The sequence below is a fragment of the Trematosphaeria pertusa genome (genome assembly GCF_010094035.1).
Source record: "Trematosphaeria pertusa strain CBS 122368 unplaced genomic scaffold BU26scaffold_5, whole genome shotgun sequence".
Taxonomy (NCBI): domain Eukaryota; kingdom Fungi; phylum Ascomycota; class Dothideomycetes; order Pleosporales; family Trematosphaeriaceae; genus Trematosphaeria; species Trematosphaeria pertusa.
In genome coordinates this window covers 1382387-1396569 of record NW_022987216.1, presented here as the reverse complement: position 1 = coordinate 1396569, position 14183 = coordinate 1382387, and the positions used below count along the sequence as shown (strand labels likewise).

Genomic DNA, 14183 nt, shown 5'->3' with positions numbered 1-14183 from the left:
TGGACAGACCTGATTGACTACATGTATGCATCCCCAGTTACATCGTTGCTGTTACTACAACGGTAGCTAATAACGCTATAGCTACGCTCACAAAACCCACGGGCTGTCCGCGCGACCCGCCGTTTGAAGGCGGCGGGGGCGGAGTCCCATCACCGCTCCCTCGAATCCCAGCCTGCAGCTCCAAACTGTCCAACCCACCCTCGAGCTCATTCAGCGGCGCGACTAGAGCCATCTGACTCCAACTGAACAACGTGTTCCTTCCCCCGAACACAAACACCTCGAACCGTCCCTTGAACTCGTCATTCACCCACACCCTGCTCCCATTCCGAACATCCGTCTCGACTCTTAGCGTCACCGGGAACGTGACGGGCACCGGTTCATGGGTAGAGGTGGACTGATTCGTCCAGATGCGGCCTGGGTGACCTGGATCGTGCCCGTCTGCTTCAGACACTGAGCGCAGGGGGTATGGAAAGTTGTCGGCTGTAGTGAAGACGAGTGTGGTTACGTTTGTAGTATTTGTAGAAACGGTTGAGATGGAGAGGGAAGTGTCGGGGCCCGTTAGTGTAAACGGCGAGGAGGCGTTGAGGATGAGCGTGTATGGAGGCCCGTACGATCCCCTACCGAGTGTCACGTTGGCGGGGGTTGAAGCCTGGCGCGCCCATCCTATTAGCGGAGCGCGTCTATCGAGGTTCTGACCCGGCGGTACCGCCGTTAGGAACGCCAGCGTAGAGGAGAGGTCTTCGGCACTGATATTTACACCTCTCGATCCTGACCAAGCACGCGCGGCGACCACAGGTATCCCATCGCGCATGGCGTAGTAAGCTTCAAGCTGCGTAGTAGCGTCGGGGCCGTTGTCGTTCCATGCCGCGAGAATAGCGCCTTTGTTCCCACTGGCACCCGGTTCAAGCTGTTCGGTGGTATTCACCGGATTGAACAGAGACGGGTCCCACTGCCAGCTTGGTATGTTTGCGAAATTCATCGTTCGGGAGACATTGTAGAACTGCGGATACGGCGCCGGAAGAATTGGAGTATGATCGTTCTTTAGGCTCATGTACGCCCACCAATCCTCCGAGTTAACCAAGGAATAGCCGTCGTTTTGAAGTTGGATAGGATCTGATTGTCCGTATTGCCAATGTTGCGTGATGATATCCTTCGAGATGGTGAGGTTTTCGGAGGGCTCGTTCGTACCCCAGATTCTGATGCGCTTTCCCGATGTTGAGTTGACGAACTCCGACATCTCATTTACGAAGTTAATGTAGTCATCCGCGAGATCGGCATCGTACTCGTCGGCTCCAATATGTATTTCTTTTGTCTGGAACCAAGGTAGAAACTCCGACCAGATAGCCTTTACTGTAGGTATGGCGTCTGGATGGGACAGGTTCAGCAGATCTTTCTTCGCGAGCGCCAGCTCTGGTTTCCACTTTGTGATGGCCAAACAATGCCCTGGCGCTTCGATTTCAGGAATTACGGTTACACCTCTCTGCGCGCAATGCCTCTGGAAGTCCTCAAACTCCGATCTCGAAAGAGTCTCGTTTGGCCGCTGGATGATACCTTGTAGCGCGGGATCCTCCGGATACAGCGAGAAATGGGAGAACACCTTATTCCATGTCTCATTGTGGCCACGGTTTAGCGGATAGTTGTCGCTCGAATGGTAGTGGAACTCCGACATCTTAAAAAACGACGCGTATGTGCAAAGCTCCTTCAGGAAGTCCGCGGTGTACCATTTTCGGCCGGCATCAAGCATGTACCCCCGGGTCGCATATGCCGGCGCATCAACAACCTTTCCAGGGGCCAAAGTCGATCCATTTGCAATCAATAGCTCTTGAAGCAGCGTCCGTGTTCCCCAGAACATGCCCCGAGCCCCGGTGCCACCGATGAAAACGCTGCCGTTGCGTACTTCTAGCTCATAACCCTCTTCAGTCTCCACACCGTTCTCGTACGTCAATTCGCTCGGCTCGCCACTGAAGTGTCCAAGTAATATCCCAGAGGTAGGCAATCCGTCGACCCTTTGCAGCGTCCAATTCGCGCCGACGAGCTGGGAAATATCTTGCCGGAACGTCTCTGCGAACTCGTATGCGGAGGGAGGGGTGAGCGTCAAACCCTCTGTATCATTTTGATCCGCGAAGGTGTTGTCGATGTATATCCTCTTGGGCGCGTCACTCAGCGAGAAGCCAGTTGAAGACGCGTTGTTGTTCGTCCATTGAACGGGCGGAAGAGGTTGCAGAGCCGCCGCAACACCAACAACACGGAACAAACACGGTAGAATCATCGTGGACCTCAATTAGAGCAACGGAAGACAGCTCTAGAGTTGAAGCAGGGCACGCTCCAGGTTTTGTAGCTATACGCAGGTACGGGCGCCCGGTGCTGGGGATCGTTCCAGGCCAGGATCCCGGCTGTTGTTATCATTCGCGCTTCCCCGCATGCTGACCCTCCGTCCAATGTAACCTTCACGACAGCCAAGAACAGCAGATGGCGGTGAAAGAACTTTGCAGCAGGACGCCCAGCGAAGGCAAGCCGCGAGGCTGATCTGGAAGTTTCATCGCGGTCGTTGCTGGACAAAAACCCCTCGGCTTTTGCAGCCCGATACGGCTACCCGAGGGCGGAGTACCGAATTAAGCGTCCGGAATGACCAAGACGCCGGACCATGATGTATGCTTAAGAAAGAAGTCATGATAAGGTGTTGCAACGGAGAGTGACAATGTTTGTTGATGAACGAGGAGGCTTGGGACGAGGCAGAGTTCCAAACGCGCTATTCCCTGTTCAGCGACCAGATAAATCACGCCTTCTCGAGCAAGTCTCCGCCACTTCGACGACGCATCTTGGAAGCAGTGATAAGCCAACACGTTGCTATAGTGCAATATGTAAACCTGTTGTCGAGAACCTCCGAGGGAGATCGCGCTGTACAGCCTGCATGCCGTACGAAGGCATCACTATTTACCCCAACCCACCAGAGCTAATTCCAAACCCATTGAGCGCGCCTACACTGGCCTCTTAGCCTTCACTCTAAACGGATGGGCCTCAGTATTATACACAAATAAATTGACATTCCCGCCCTGCCCCACTCCCCTCGGCGCATACTCCACATCCCACACACCCTTCCTCTCCTCAGGCGCCTGAATCAAATACTGATACTTGAGCACCTCCGCCAGCATATAACTCGCCATGCGATTCTCATATCCCCCGCCATCCTCCTCGAAGATATTCAGGATGGAGGAGAAGCCAGAGCCCACGCGCTCGGTGCGGTTCTGCGCAAGTGTGTACGCCCATGCAACATCGCGCCAATATTGGTTGCCCGTCACCTGGTACGCGTAGTACCAAGACTCTATTGCTTCAGGCGCTTGACCGTTCAGGAAGGATTTGTTGTCGTCGATGAACCAGCCGCTCTTCTCGTAGAAGTCGGACTGGTTTTGGAACTGCGGCCAGGAGAGCTCAGTCAGGTTCCACGAATAGATGATGGGTCCGATGCCCGCAGGCGCATAGCGGTATCCGTTTGCGCAGAATTCGCAGAATTCGAGACCGTACTTGAGATATTCGGGTTTGTTCAGGGCCGTGCTGCCTAGAATGAACGACCCTCCGATGAAGCAGGCGAGCTGCTCGCTGTAGTTTGCAACAGTCGTACCAGCGAAAGCGCCCGCCATTGTGAGGTCCGGACGGGACGAAGGGTGAGAGAGGAGATATTCGATCGTGGAGTCTGCAGCATCCATGAAGCGTTTTCCGTATAGAGAGTACTCTTCAGGATCGTAGACGTACATCTTGATGAGGTACTCGTAGGCGGAGTCATTACCGCTCGTCCAGCCACCGTATGCATCGATGATATTGCCCGTCTCGACGCTGAAGTTGCCGCCGGTGAGGCCGGGCCAAACTTCGTCGCTGGGATCCAGGAAATACGACATTGCCTTCTGCGCTAGCTCGCCGTACTCCGGATCCCCTGCTAAATCGGAGAGATGCTGCCACTCCAAGACCAGCGTGCCCAGCTCTGCGAGGCCCGCACTCCACGTCCCGTCCTGCATCCTGTACCTCTGCGCGAAAGTCTGGTTATTAATGAAGACGTTGTTAACGGGGATACCAGACGGAGTGTCGAAAGCGAATTTCAGCGTGTCGGCGAGTGTTACGCACTGATCCAACAACGCATCCACCTTGTCGTCATCAACATCCAGGTGCTTAAATGGCCCCTTCAGCAAATCATACGAGCTGAGCAAGCCCCCAATATACCTGATATTCGTCTCAAACAGGCTAACCACCTCCAACGCACCGTCTTTCTCCCCATACCCCGTCTTCGTGAAATCAATCGTAGGAATGAAGTCTAGGATTTGGTTCACGATATCCGTCTGCTCCGTAATGATTGCGGTGTCGAGGCCGTCGACTGCAATGACGCCCCATCCGTTCCGGGAGTTTGAGTAGGAGTCGTTGACGGGCAATAGGTCGTCGTTGGGGAATGCGTACGTGTAGTATCCGTTCCAAGCGAAGCGGAACATTTCAATGACGGCCTCGGCGCGGCGCGTTTGGTTGGGGTCGAATCCTGTGTAGTCGTAATCGCGGCCCTTCTGGCCTGGGTAGGTCACGTTGGGGTAAGGGTAACCATCGCGCGCGTTGAATGGATTCTGGGTCGCGTCTGCGGTGAGGAAGACGAATGACACGAATGACGAGATCTTGTTAAGCCAGCCCATTTCTCCTATCAACGCGTCCTTGCTCTTTCTCTATCTTCTGATGGAGGCGAGAAATGGAAATCAGGAACGGCGGAGTCCTAAACCTTATAATCTCCATCTTATCTCCCGGCATATCTCGATATGCGTCTAGGCGCGTATGTTTCAGGATAGCGTTCCTGGTGCAATTTTGATGGGCGATTATATTGCCTATCCAAGCTTGTATGGGAACAGGAACAGGCATCTGACCCTAGCGATCGCAGGGCACTAGGCCAGATTAGGCGGGAGGTACCGGCCTTTAAGGTACAGCATGCATATGCGCCTGCGCGAGCGTTATTAGCGGAGGCGCATAGAGGGACAATGAGAAGGGAGCAGGAATATCTCGAAAGGTTCAACATTTTCTTGCTTTCTGGAGAGAAGGAAGCGTGAAAGATGTTGGCAGGTTGCCTGACTGAGCTCTTTCCCTTCTTCTCAAGTGGCAGTATCACGTAGTGTCAGGTGTTACAAGATAATTGCGGTAAAGTACAGAACCTCTCTTGTGCTATGGTACGCATTTCGAGCCCCGCTGCACTCAATACGTCGCGGTTAGTCTCCTGACCAGGTATTCGCCGCTCTTGATGCCCTCATATTTCTTTCCGGTCTGCTCATAAGTTCCCGGTATTGCTTCAATCATGCGCTCAAAGTTAGGGTTGCAAAAGTAGGCGACGGAATAGCGTGGAGGATACGAGTCCGACCCATCGTCTTCGGGTTTCGGCGGCGGTTCGACCACGCGATGTTTTGTGGATTTTATAGTGTCATTGGACCATCGGGAGAGCAAATCTCCAGCGTTGATGACAATAGTATCGGGAATTGGGGTGGCATCCACGAAAGTACCCTTCGGAGAGCGTACTTGCAAACCGCCGCGTGAGTCTTGGAAGAGGAGCGTTACCGAGCCTGTCGTGTTTATCAGCCTCCGAGACTCTTCTGTGTATACCCGATCCTACCGTAGTCACTGTGCTCTCCCGCCCGGACCTGAAGCTGCCCATCGGCCCTCTTGAATACGGACTTGGGCACGCCGGGATAGTGGAGCAACCTCAGCGTGTTGTCCCCACCGTCTGTAAAGCCGTCGAACCAGGCCTCATCGATACCCATGCCCAGCGCAATTGCCCTCATCAGCTGCATATGCAGGGCCTTGCATGTATCATGGAATTTCAACATGACGTCTTTGAACACCTTCGCTTCCTCATCGCCTTCAGTAGGCGGCCACATGTTCGGCATACCCGGCTCGCCTTCTTTTCCGATCTCTAGCGACTCTTTCAGGTCGGGCACTGCCTCTCTCAGCTTCCCCACATCTCCCTGCTCCTCCAGGTCTGTGACTTTCTCCCGGCCCTGTGCACTGTATCCTCGGTTTGCCTCGGGCGAATACCACGACAGCGCGTCCTTTTGGTCCTGCGGTCGCGCGAAGAATTTGGCGGAGTTGGAGAAGACGGTGGAGACAGTCTCTGGAGATATGCCGTGGTTCTTGAGGTATATGAAGCCGGCGTTTTGGAAGCCGTTGAGCACGGCTTGGGCCGTCGATTTCTTCTGCGCAGCGTCGCCGGAGAGGAAGGGTGCGAAGTCGATGAGCTGGGATCGATGGTCAGAACCCCATGTCTTAGAAGCGAGAAGAATGCCGGAGGTTCTCACAGGTATTACCAGATCATCCTTCGCGACTGCATTGTCCACAGTGATGCCTGCCATAGTAAGCGTTGCGCTTCCGATCGCGCGGTCTCAGGACCGAGGCAGTCTTCCACGGTTTCTGCCAGCGAAATTGGGAGGTCAGTAGGTCTTATTCAAGTGATTCTACTGTGGATCTAGACCGCTGTAACCTTGGAAATCTCAGTCTCAGGTGAGGAACGCGCTGTCGACCGGCGATCTCCGTAGATGGGCGGATCTCGCAGGCAAGGTTGAGGTGTGAAGGACGCGAGGTGGGGTCAGGCCCAATACGGAAGGTACATACGAGACGCGTCTGATAATGATAAGGTCACAGTGGGGGAAGCCCCAGCACCAAGCATCCATCGTCAACTGACGACGAAGATGTTCCTCACGACATGATCCAATGGAGCGGCTAGCCCTGGCTGACAAGCTTGGCTCGGTGGTCAATCCCCAGCGACAGACCCCGAGAAAGCACGCACGGCTGGTGCAGGAAGATTAAGACGCCTGAACACTCCCAGGGGACGGTTTAACTGACGGTTCGTTTCGTTTCGATTCTCGGTAGGCATCCGGATAGGATATATTCAGGCCCTAGCCCTCGTTCCGTAATGCAATGCGAGCAATTACCCAGGTGCTGTCAAGTCATACCAGAACGCCGATTCCTCTTCATGCCATGTTCTAGAAGACTCGAGGCCCGCCACGAATGCACACATATCGCCGCCCTTACCACAGCGCAGCATCATTATCGAACCGCACAAGTTCCTTACCAGCGTCTTCAACATCTTTCCTCGCCTTCATCCGCATATAGAAGATGGGACAATCCCTGCTCGAGCAGATGACTTCGCAATGCACACTTCCCTGGCACCTCTGGCACTGCGTCCAGAGCCTCGCGAACCTCACCTCCAACTCGCTGACCTTGGACAGTGTCTTCTGGTACAACTCACCGATACGCGGTCTGCAATTTTCGCAAACCGCACCATCCTTCTCCGTGGCACTGACCAGCGGTTTCTTGCAACCCATGCACGTCTGTGTCTTCTTCGTGAACTTCATTAGGCCGCCCATCGTGGGGACTGCGACGGAAATGGATCGAGTATGTTCGCCGGTGAGCAGTGAATTTGCCTTCTTCTCGCCGATGACGGGCTCGAAGATACGGCCGAGAGGTTTGGCGAGCTGATTGTCGAGGTAGTATTTCGTGTCGATGGGGATATTGTTCTCCAAGACGTAGATTGGGTCTTCAGATTTTTCGTAGTTCCTGGAACCTGCTGCGCCCTTGACCATGACATAGGCGACGCGATCTCCCAGGCCGGGGGCGGATCCGGCGTCGCGCTTCTTCATTCGCTCGGCGAGCTCGACGTGCGCTTGTTTGGCTGTGTAGCCACCCTTTCCTTCCTTGTCTTCTTGCTTGGTGAGAGCTTTGGTGATTACGAGATTCGACATATCGATCTTGTTCTGCAGAAGATCGGATATAGTTTCCTTCACGAAGCTAGGCAATGTGAGCCGTGTCCATACGTCGGATTAGGGTGGGACTTACTCTTGAGCGCCTTCGGGGTCCTTGTCGATGAGTAACATTCGAAGTGAGGTATCAATGACCGTCTGTACAAGACGACAGTTGTCACGTCGCACCGTCTCGATGCCTTTGGTGTCCATTTTGTCCCATTTGTTCGGATTCGTCCAGTACAAGCCCGCATATCGTTTCTTGTTGATAAGGAGGTAAGGATAGTAGACCTTCTCGAACTCAAGCTTGATGGGCTTGATGAACTTCCCCGAGACGTAGTCGGCAGCTTCTTGACCGAGCTTCATAGCCTGCCCGAGGTCATTGGTCCCAAACTTCACCATGACGGAGTCCGTGTCGCCGTAAATGACCTCCACGTCATGGGTGTATCCGTTCGCAATGTTGTACTTCGCTTCGACTTCGGTTTTGGTTTTCTCAATCATTTGGCGACCAAAACTTGTCGTACTACTGGCGATAGCGAGACAAGGTAGCTTTCCGTTCGTGGCACCAGTCAGGCCATAAACGGAGTTTGCGCTCACCTTCAGAGCGAGCTGACGGCCGTTAAGCACGGCCTTCTTGAAGGGGTCGGTCTCAACTGCCAGCTCCTTTTTGGCCCTCTTGCGCGCCCCCAACAACTCCTCTAGAATCTGCGACAGCAGACCCTTGCGGACTTTGGTGGTGCAAAAGAGGTCGCCGTTGGGTGTCTGGATATAGTCCTCCTCCTTCTTCAGGTTCAACTTCTCGACGGATTCCTTCGTCAACCAGGTTGTGTAGCAGAGATTGTGTGCCTGCATAATACTGGGGTACAGGGAAGCAAAGTCGAGCGTAGCGATAGGAACCTTGTAGTACCCACGCTTTGGTTCGATGACAGTAGCACCTTCGTACTGATCGCCGCTGTCGCCTTGATTGGGAAGGTCGGGGATAACGAGCTGGTGCTCCAGAGCCTTTCGGAAGAGCTGGCTAATGAATCGGACTTGCTGACCTCGGGCAAGGAGGTAGTTGAAAGGAACGCCCGTGACTCTTGCCATTTCGGTATAGTTGACCAGACACAGGAGCTTGTCGAGCAGTCGCTGAGGTAGATACGCATCCTTGAGGCAGTAGACGGCCAATCTGCGGCGAGAGTTGGCGTCTCCATTGTACAGCTCAGTGATCATGCTGTGATGGACATCTTCCTTTTGCTCCTTCAAGAAGTGCGCGCACACCGCGTTGAGGGTGTAGCTTCGCAGCTGATGATCGCGTTGGATGAGCTGAAGCAAATCAAGTTGGATGCGGCCGTTAGTGTTGGTGGTCTTCATATCGCGGTTTCCCATCTGTTTGCTTGAGAAGTTGGTGCTCTCGGATTTAGACACCACAGTCTTCAGCCGCGACCAGTACGGGAACCTGTTCACTTTCAAGTGTTTCGCGCGGTCTAGGAGGTACGGGAAGTCGAAGTTCGCAATGTTGTACCCAATGATGACGTCCGGATCGACCTCCTCCAAGAAATCGCGCCACTTCAAGAGCATGTCTCTCTCATCATGGAATGACAGGATCTGGGTCGCAGCGATCGGGCTAACGGTGTCCATGCAGAAGACATTTCGCACGAAGGGTTTATCTTCACCATATCTCGTGACGACGTTTGCGATCTGGATGACTGGGTCCACGTTCGCCTCGGGGAAGATGCCCTTGCGGCCGGCGCACTCGATATCGAAGGACAAAATGCGCAGAGGGGCAAGTTTTGCCCATTCTCCATCGGAGGCATGCGCAATCAGGTCCCCAAAGTGGATCTGGGCTTCGACCTGACAGTTTGAATGGCGGTCGCGCGGAGCGATCATCTTGTACTTCCCAGCTGGCGCTTCAACCCAGGACATGCCGGAGATCTGCAGACTTAGCCACGCTCACGCTGACAGGGGATAGAGACTGACCTTGGTATCGATCATGAATCGCAACACGTATGTGATATTGTCGAATGTGAGGATACCACCTTCGCTGTATTTCCAAAGCTGTTTCCAGTTCGCGTTCTGCTCTTGCACCAGCTTCCGCACTCGGTTGATGAACTTGGGATCGTTGACTGTGATCTTGAGGTATGGGCTCTGCTGGTTCCCCTGAAAGCGCAGGATGTTCTCCCTCATTGTCATCTGCACCGAGTGTATCATGGCCGAGTGTACGTTGAACGCCTTCTGGCACTCGGACTCAAGGTAGTTCTTGAAGGCGTTGCAGTCATTCCGCTGGAAGTCCACCGGCGCGGCGACGTAGAAGTAGTGGAGGAAGTTTGTGACATGGAGGAGAACAGAGTGGCCATCCTATCATAATGAATGGTTAGCCAGGGCGCAGCTATCGTGTGCGAGCATCGTACCTGAGTGACACCAAAGAGCTTGACCGTGGCCTTTCCTCCGTTCAGCACTCCTTCCTCGGCCTCAATCTGCTGGAACGTGACATTGTGCGTCATCGCGTCGAAATCCTCGGGTAGCGGGGGCCGCCTCCACTGCTGGTCCCTCTCCGTGTTCGTCTGCTTGAGTGTCTCGATGTCCTGCGTCATCTGCTCCAGCACCCCTTCGAACTCGCTCTGCGGCTGGCTGGAATTGAAAGAGCCATTGACAGCCTTGATGGGAGGCCGTCCGTTCGTGCTGGCGCCATTGTCAAGCTTCAACTTCTTCGCAGAGCGGGGCGACGCCTGCACGTTAGCGCGGGTATTGGTGGCTTCGGCAAGCACACGCTTCATCGGCGTTTTCTTGACGGCGCCCGGCATCTTGAGGCAATTGCAGTCAAGACACGCGGTATGGCGGGTGTGGTGTTGAGGGGGAAGCGTGGAGTGACGGGCGTGAAAGCAGCAGATGCCGAAAGTTGACGGATGTCAGAACACGAAAGTCGCGCCTTCGCGTCATGGCCCGTGCCATCCTGGGACGTGACTGATTACGGACTCCCGCGCCACCAGCCACACCTCCGGTCACCTGATTCATTCCCCTCGATGTCTACCCGACCAACCATCGCCAGGAACGCTCCTCCGCCACGACCCCATTGTTGATACGTGGAGAACGCCGGTACAGCACAGCTAACGCAGGAGCCTCTGACTTGACGAGCATAGCGTGGCGGCTTGTGTACCAGCACACAGCAGAGCTTTGAAATCCACCTCTCCGCCTCTGTGACGCAGCCTTAACAGCGGCTCCAAGCCGAGCTGGGTGTCTGACGCTCCATTACCACTCCCGTTCTGCTTCCGCTCTCATCTTTCATCATGGTCGGCACACCACAGCATACGCGGGCAGATTCGAAGGGGGTCGTCGTCGAGCCTGTCAGCAGTCCCCGTGACCTAAATCAAGTTTACTTCTGCGTAAGCGAAGCTTTCGGTAGCCAGGCCCGCGACGCCGTCTGGTTGGTCCTGAACCCGGGATGGGACACGCCTCAGGGCCAAAAGGACGGCGCGGCCAAACTCACCAAACGCTGGATGTCCACGAAGACGAACAACCAGGGCCGACCTAACACTGTCTTCCTCAAAGCCACATTACCAGATCCCCAGAACGAGAGCGAGCGCAGAGTCGTGGGCGCAGCAATCTGGCAACAAGCCTCCTTCGTGGATGGCCATGGCGATCCTCCGTCGGACGACTTGGGTAGCGATCTGGACGGACTTGACCCAACGGAGCAACGATTCGCTAGCCAGATGTTCCGCTCTCTGTTCAAACGACGCATCGAGTATGCGAAAGAGAAAACCAGCGAAAATCCCCCAGCAGTCTTCGTTCTAGACATGTGCGCAGTAGATCCGGCGTTCCAGCGTAGAGGCATCGCAGGGAAGCTGGTACAGTGGGGTCTTGAAGAAGCGAAGCGGAGAGGTGGACTTGAATGCACGACCGAGGCCTCCAGTATGGGCAGGGCTGTCTACATGCGGCTAGGGTTTCAGTCAGAGGGTGAGGGAGACGTGGAATACGTTGTTGATGAAGAGTTTCGGGCTCGTGACAAGCCGCCCAATGTGTTCCTACGGACAGGCGCGAGCACTATGAGCCTACAATGAGATAAATGGAATGAAGAGTCTGGAATATCTTGGTGGCCGTATCTACGGACCATGACAGTGACAAGGCCTCTCTCCGCGTTAACATTCACACATTCAGCTAACTGCTTCTGAAATACTTCAAAACCAGATCCACCCTCTGCTTTTGTTGGCCTGCGGCTCTTACTCTGCCAACACTCCCATCGATCCCTAGGTACCCGGCTTGCCGTCACCACTTTTGGGCTTCTTCGGCGGCTTGCCTTGCGGACCTTTCTTCGGGCCACTCGTCTTCTACCGCTTCGAGACAGGCCCGGCATGCACCACGTTCTTGTACTCCGCATCATCTTCATGGGCCCTCGTGCAGTTAATCCGACGGCAGGCTCCGGCCTTGAAGTTCTGCCACTTTGCCCGCTGACACGTCTTGCCACGTTTGATGCAGCTCTGGCAAGGCTCGCCGCGGTCACAGCGGAGGTCGCTCGCGTAGCATCGGATGCAGATAATGATTCGCTTCTTAGGCTTCCTTCCACGAGGGCCTCTTGGCGGGCCTGGCAGTGTACGAGTCGTCTGTGCCGGGGAGTGAGTCTTCGATTACCTTCAGGATGGCCAATGGCAATTCGGGACTTTGTGGCATGGACGTCGAGATGGCCGATGCCTCGCAGTCGGAGGGCTCAAAGTCTTTGTCGAACCCACCGTCAGACCTAGAGTCATTCCTAGAAGCAGCCTAAGAGTTGGGTGTACGTGGTGAGGCCTGAGAGGCTGGAGGGAAAGGTAGCGGTTGGTGCTCAGTGATAAGACGGCTTTCCTTTGGGATCCAGCGGACGACGTTCCTCGGCTCCCTTGTTTGAAGACTTTGCAGCTCATTCGTAGCAATGAATAGGCACGTAAAATGGCAGTGAGTCTCAGAAATGAAGGCAACGTCACATATGATCAATCGGACTTAATCTCCCTCCTTTCCTACACTCCCCATCCCACCTAACTACCACCCAATCACCTTGACAAACCCCTCAAAATCCGGCGGATACTGCGCCGTCGGCGGATTCACCTCATCAACCGGCAGCCCCAAAAGCTTAACCTCATACCCCTCTCTCTCGCCCACCCTCCCATCCGCCCCACAGCTGACCTGCTGATACCGAAACCCCCACGTCGTCTGATTCAACGCGCCTAAAAACACGCCCTCCTGCCTCACACCACCAACCTCATGGTAATACAGCTCCGGCTTATACGCCTTCCCCGGCGCGGCATCGACGAGTAAGTGCGCATTCGCCATATCTCGCGCGATAGTAACGTTGCTGGACGAAAGACTGATGTTGGGCACACCGTTGATGCAGCGGTAGTACATTTTGAGGACCTTGCGGGAGGGGAATGGGGACACGAATAAGGGGGAAGTGGAGGTTTGCGGTTGGATGGTTAGGTCGTTGAGGGCGGAGTCGTCGGCGGAGGAAACGACGAACATGATGCGGCCCGTGACGTCGGCGTCGCGCGTGTTGATCCAGTTGGGCCACATGGTGCAGGTCCCTGGATAGATGACGGGGACAGGGGTTACGGAAGGGACGGCGAAGGTGGTGGCTAAGAGAGCGGCGGAGAGGAGGGCGCGCTTCATGGTTGGGTGTGGTGGTTGATGGTGGAGCTGGCGGGCTTCAAAATGGCTTTTTCGTCGATTAACGTCTGTGTATGTTGATGACTCCGATGAACTTGCCGGTATTGTATTTCCTGCGTTTACAGAGACCAAGGAGAAGCGCGAGATGAACACACCCCTTTATACTCCGATCCATGTCTCGTGCACCAACGGCATCTTCACGCAAATTGCATCCAACACGCTATCGAATCCGCCTTGCACAAATTGAAAAGCTCAGCCCTGTCCTACTCATCTCAAGAAAAACTCCGGTCCCGCGTTTCCCAATATCGTCGCCTTCATCTTCGGGTAAAGCGCCCCCGTCGCCCGCAGCCTCATGCAACGCTGTGAAGGAGTCCGCGCCGAATAGTAGACCCGCGAATGGAAACAAAGGGGTCCAAAGGGCCGGTGAAGTAACGGGTTCCAGAACGAAAACTAGGTTGAAGTCGTATTGGGAGGAAGGCTAGTCGCTTCTAAGCGATGTTCTAGAAGACGGTGTAGATGAAAAAGGAACGGCATCCTTGTCGATATCGGGAGATTTCCAAAGTAGAGTTAGCTGAAAGGGGCCCGGGCTAAAGAACAAGGGTTGCCTGGGAATCATGAAAGTCTATTATTATCATTATTTACCCACTACCCAAACAATGGTCCAAGCATTGCGAATTGCGTTTCGCAGGGTCGCTTTTTGACTCCTCAGGAGTGCCAATGCTGAATTGATCATGGTAAACCCCCCAAGCGATATTTAAAAAGGAAGGTGAAACCCCTTGAAGACTTACCAGCACGCCGGAGACTCGACTTACGTGCTGTCTGGAG

The 14183-nt window shown here is 54.6% G+C and overlaps 6 protein-coding genes across 6 annotated transcripts; 1 reads left to right on the top strand and 5 right to left on the bottom strand.

The window, feature by feature from the left end:
* Positions 1-16: 16 nt before the first annotated feature.
* On the bottom strand, positions 17-2677 carry BU26DRAFT_517775 (glycoside hydrolase family 20 protein). Its single transcript, XM_033828659.1, has one exon. It carries the CDS (start codon positions 2267-2269, stop codon positions 38-40), a length of 2232 nt encoding a protein of 743 aa, XP_033686035.1. The 5' UTR covers positions 2270-2677; the 3' UTR covers positions 17-37.
* A 192-nt stretch (positions 2678-2869) lies between these two features.
* Positions 2870-4801, bottom strand: BU26DRAFT_517774 (glycoside hydrolase family 47 protein). Its single transcript, XM_033828658.1, has one exon. The coding sequence runs from the start codon at positions 4665-4667 to the stop codon at positions 2979-2981; it is 1689 nt and encodes a 562-aa protein (XP_033686034.1). The 5' UTR covers positions 4668-4801; the 3' UTR covers positions 2870-2978.
* Positions 4802-5214: 413 nt separating this feature from the next.
* Positions 5215-6362, bottom strand: BU26DRAFT_423922 (Clavaminate synthase-like protein; the record flags this gene model as incomplete). The annotated part of the gene is made up of 3 exons (XM_033823538.1): positions 5215-5576; positions 5627-6248; positions 6309-6362. The coding sequence occupies 3 exons, from the start codon at positions 6360-6362 to the stop codon at positions 5215-5217; spliced, it is 1038 nt and encodes a 345-aa protein (XP_033686033.1).
* A 337-nt stretch (positions 6363-6699) lies between these two features.
* BU26DRAFT_274796 (catalytic subunit DNA polymeras-like protein delta) lies at positions 6700-10604 on the bottom strand. Its single transcript, XM_033821426.1, has 4 exons — positions 10139-10604; positions 9708-10085; positions 7846-9662; positions 6700-7797 (listed from the first exon to the last, which is right to left on the bottom strand). Exons 1-4 carry the CDS (start codon positions 10529-10531, stop codon positions 7038-7040), a joined length of 3348 nt encoding a protein of 1115 aa, XP_033686032.1. The 5' UTR covers positions 10532-10604; the 3' UTR covers positions 6700-7037.
* Positions 10605-10926: 322 nt separating this feature from the next.
* On the top strand, positions 10927-11930 carry BU26DRAFT_274778 (uncharacterized protein). Its single transcript, XM_033821425.1, has one exon. The coding sequence runs from the start codon at positions 11015-11017 to the stop codon at positions 11783-11785; it is 771 nt and encodes a 256-aa protein (XP_033686031.1). The 5' UTR covers positions 10927-11014; the 3' UTR covers positions 11786-11930.
* Positions 11931-12641: 711 nt separating this feature from the next.
* BU26DRAFT_517771 (uncharacterized protein) lies at positions 12642-13419 on the bottom strand. The gene has a single exon (XM_033828657.1). It carries the CDS (start codon positions 13359-13361, stop codon positions 12738-12740), a length of 624 nt encoding a protein of 207 aa, XP_033686030.1. The 5' UTR covers positions 13362-13419; the 3' UTR covers positions 12642-12737.
* Between the last annotated feature and the right edge of the window lie 764 nt (positions 13420-14183).

Bases quoted from the DNA above. Each gene is read 5' to 3' on its own strand.
- BU26DRAFT_517774 (XM_033828658.1), bottom strand. From the start codon at position 4,667: ATGGGCTGGCTTAACAAGATCTCGTCATTCGTGTCATTCGTCTTCCTC.
- BU26DRAFT_517775 (XM_033828659.1), bottom strand. From the start codon at position 2,269: ATGATTCTACCGTGTTTGTTCCGTGTTGTTGGTGTTGCGGCGGCTCTG.
- BU26DRAFT_274796 (XM_033821426.1), bottom strand. From the start codon at position 10,531: ATGCCGGGCGCCGTCAAGAAAACGCCGATGAAGCGTGTGCTTGCCGAA. The intron at 9,663-9,707 runs GTCAGTCTCTAT...CTAAGTCTGCAG, and splicing joins GATTCATGATCGATACCAAG to ATCTCCGGCATGTCCTGGGT. The intron at 7,798-7,845 runs GTAAGTCCCACC...CACATTGCCTAG, and splicing joins GACCCCGAAGGCGCTCAAGA to CTTCGTGAAGGAAACTATAT.
- BU26DRAFT_274778 (XM_033821425.1), top strand. From the start codon at position 11,015: ATGGTCGGCACACCACAGCATACGCGGGCAGATTCGAAGGGGGTCGTC.
- BU26DRAFT_517771 (XM_033828657.1), bottom strand. From the start codon at position 13,361: ATGAAGCGCGCCCTCCTCTCCGCCGCTCTCTTAGCCACCACCTTCGCC.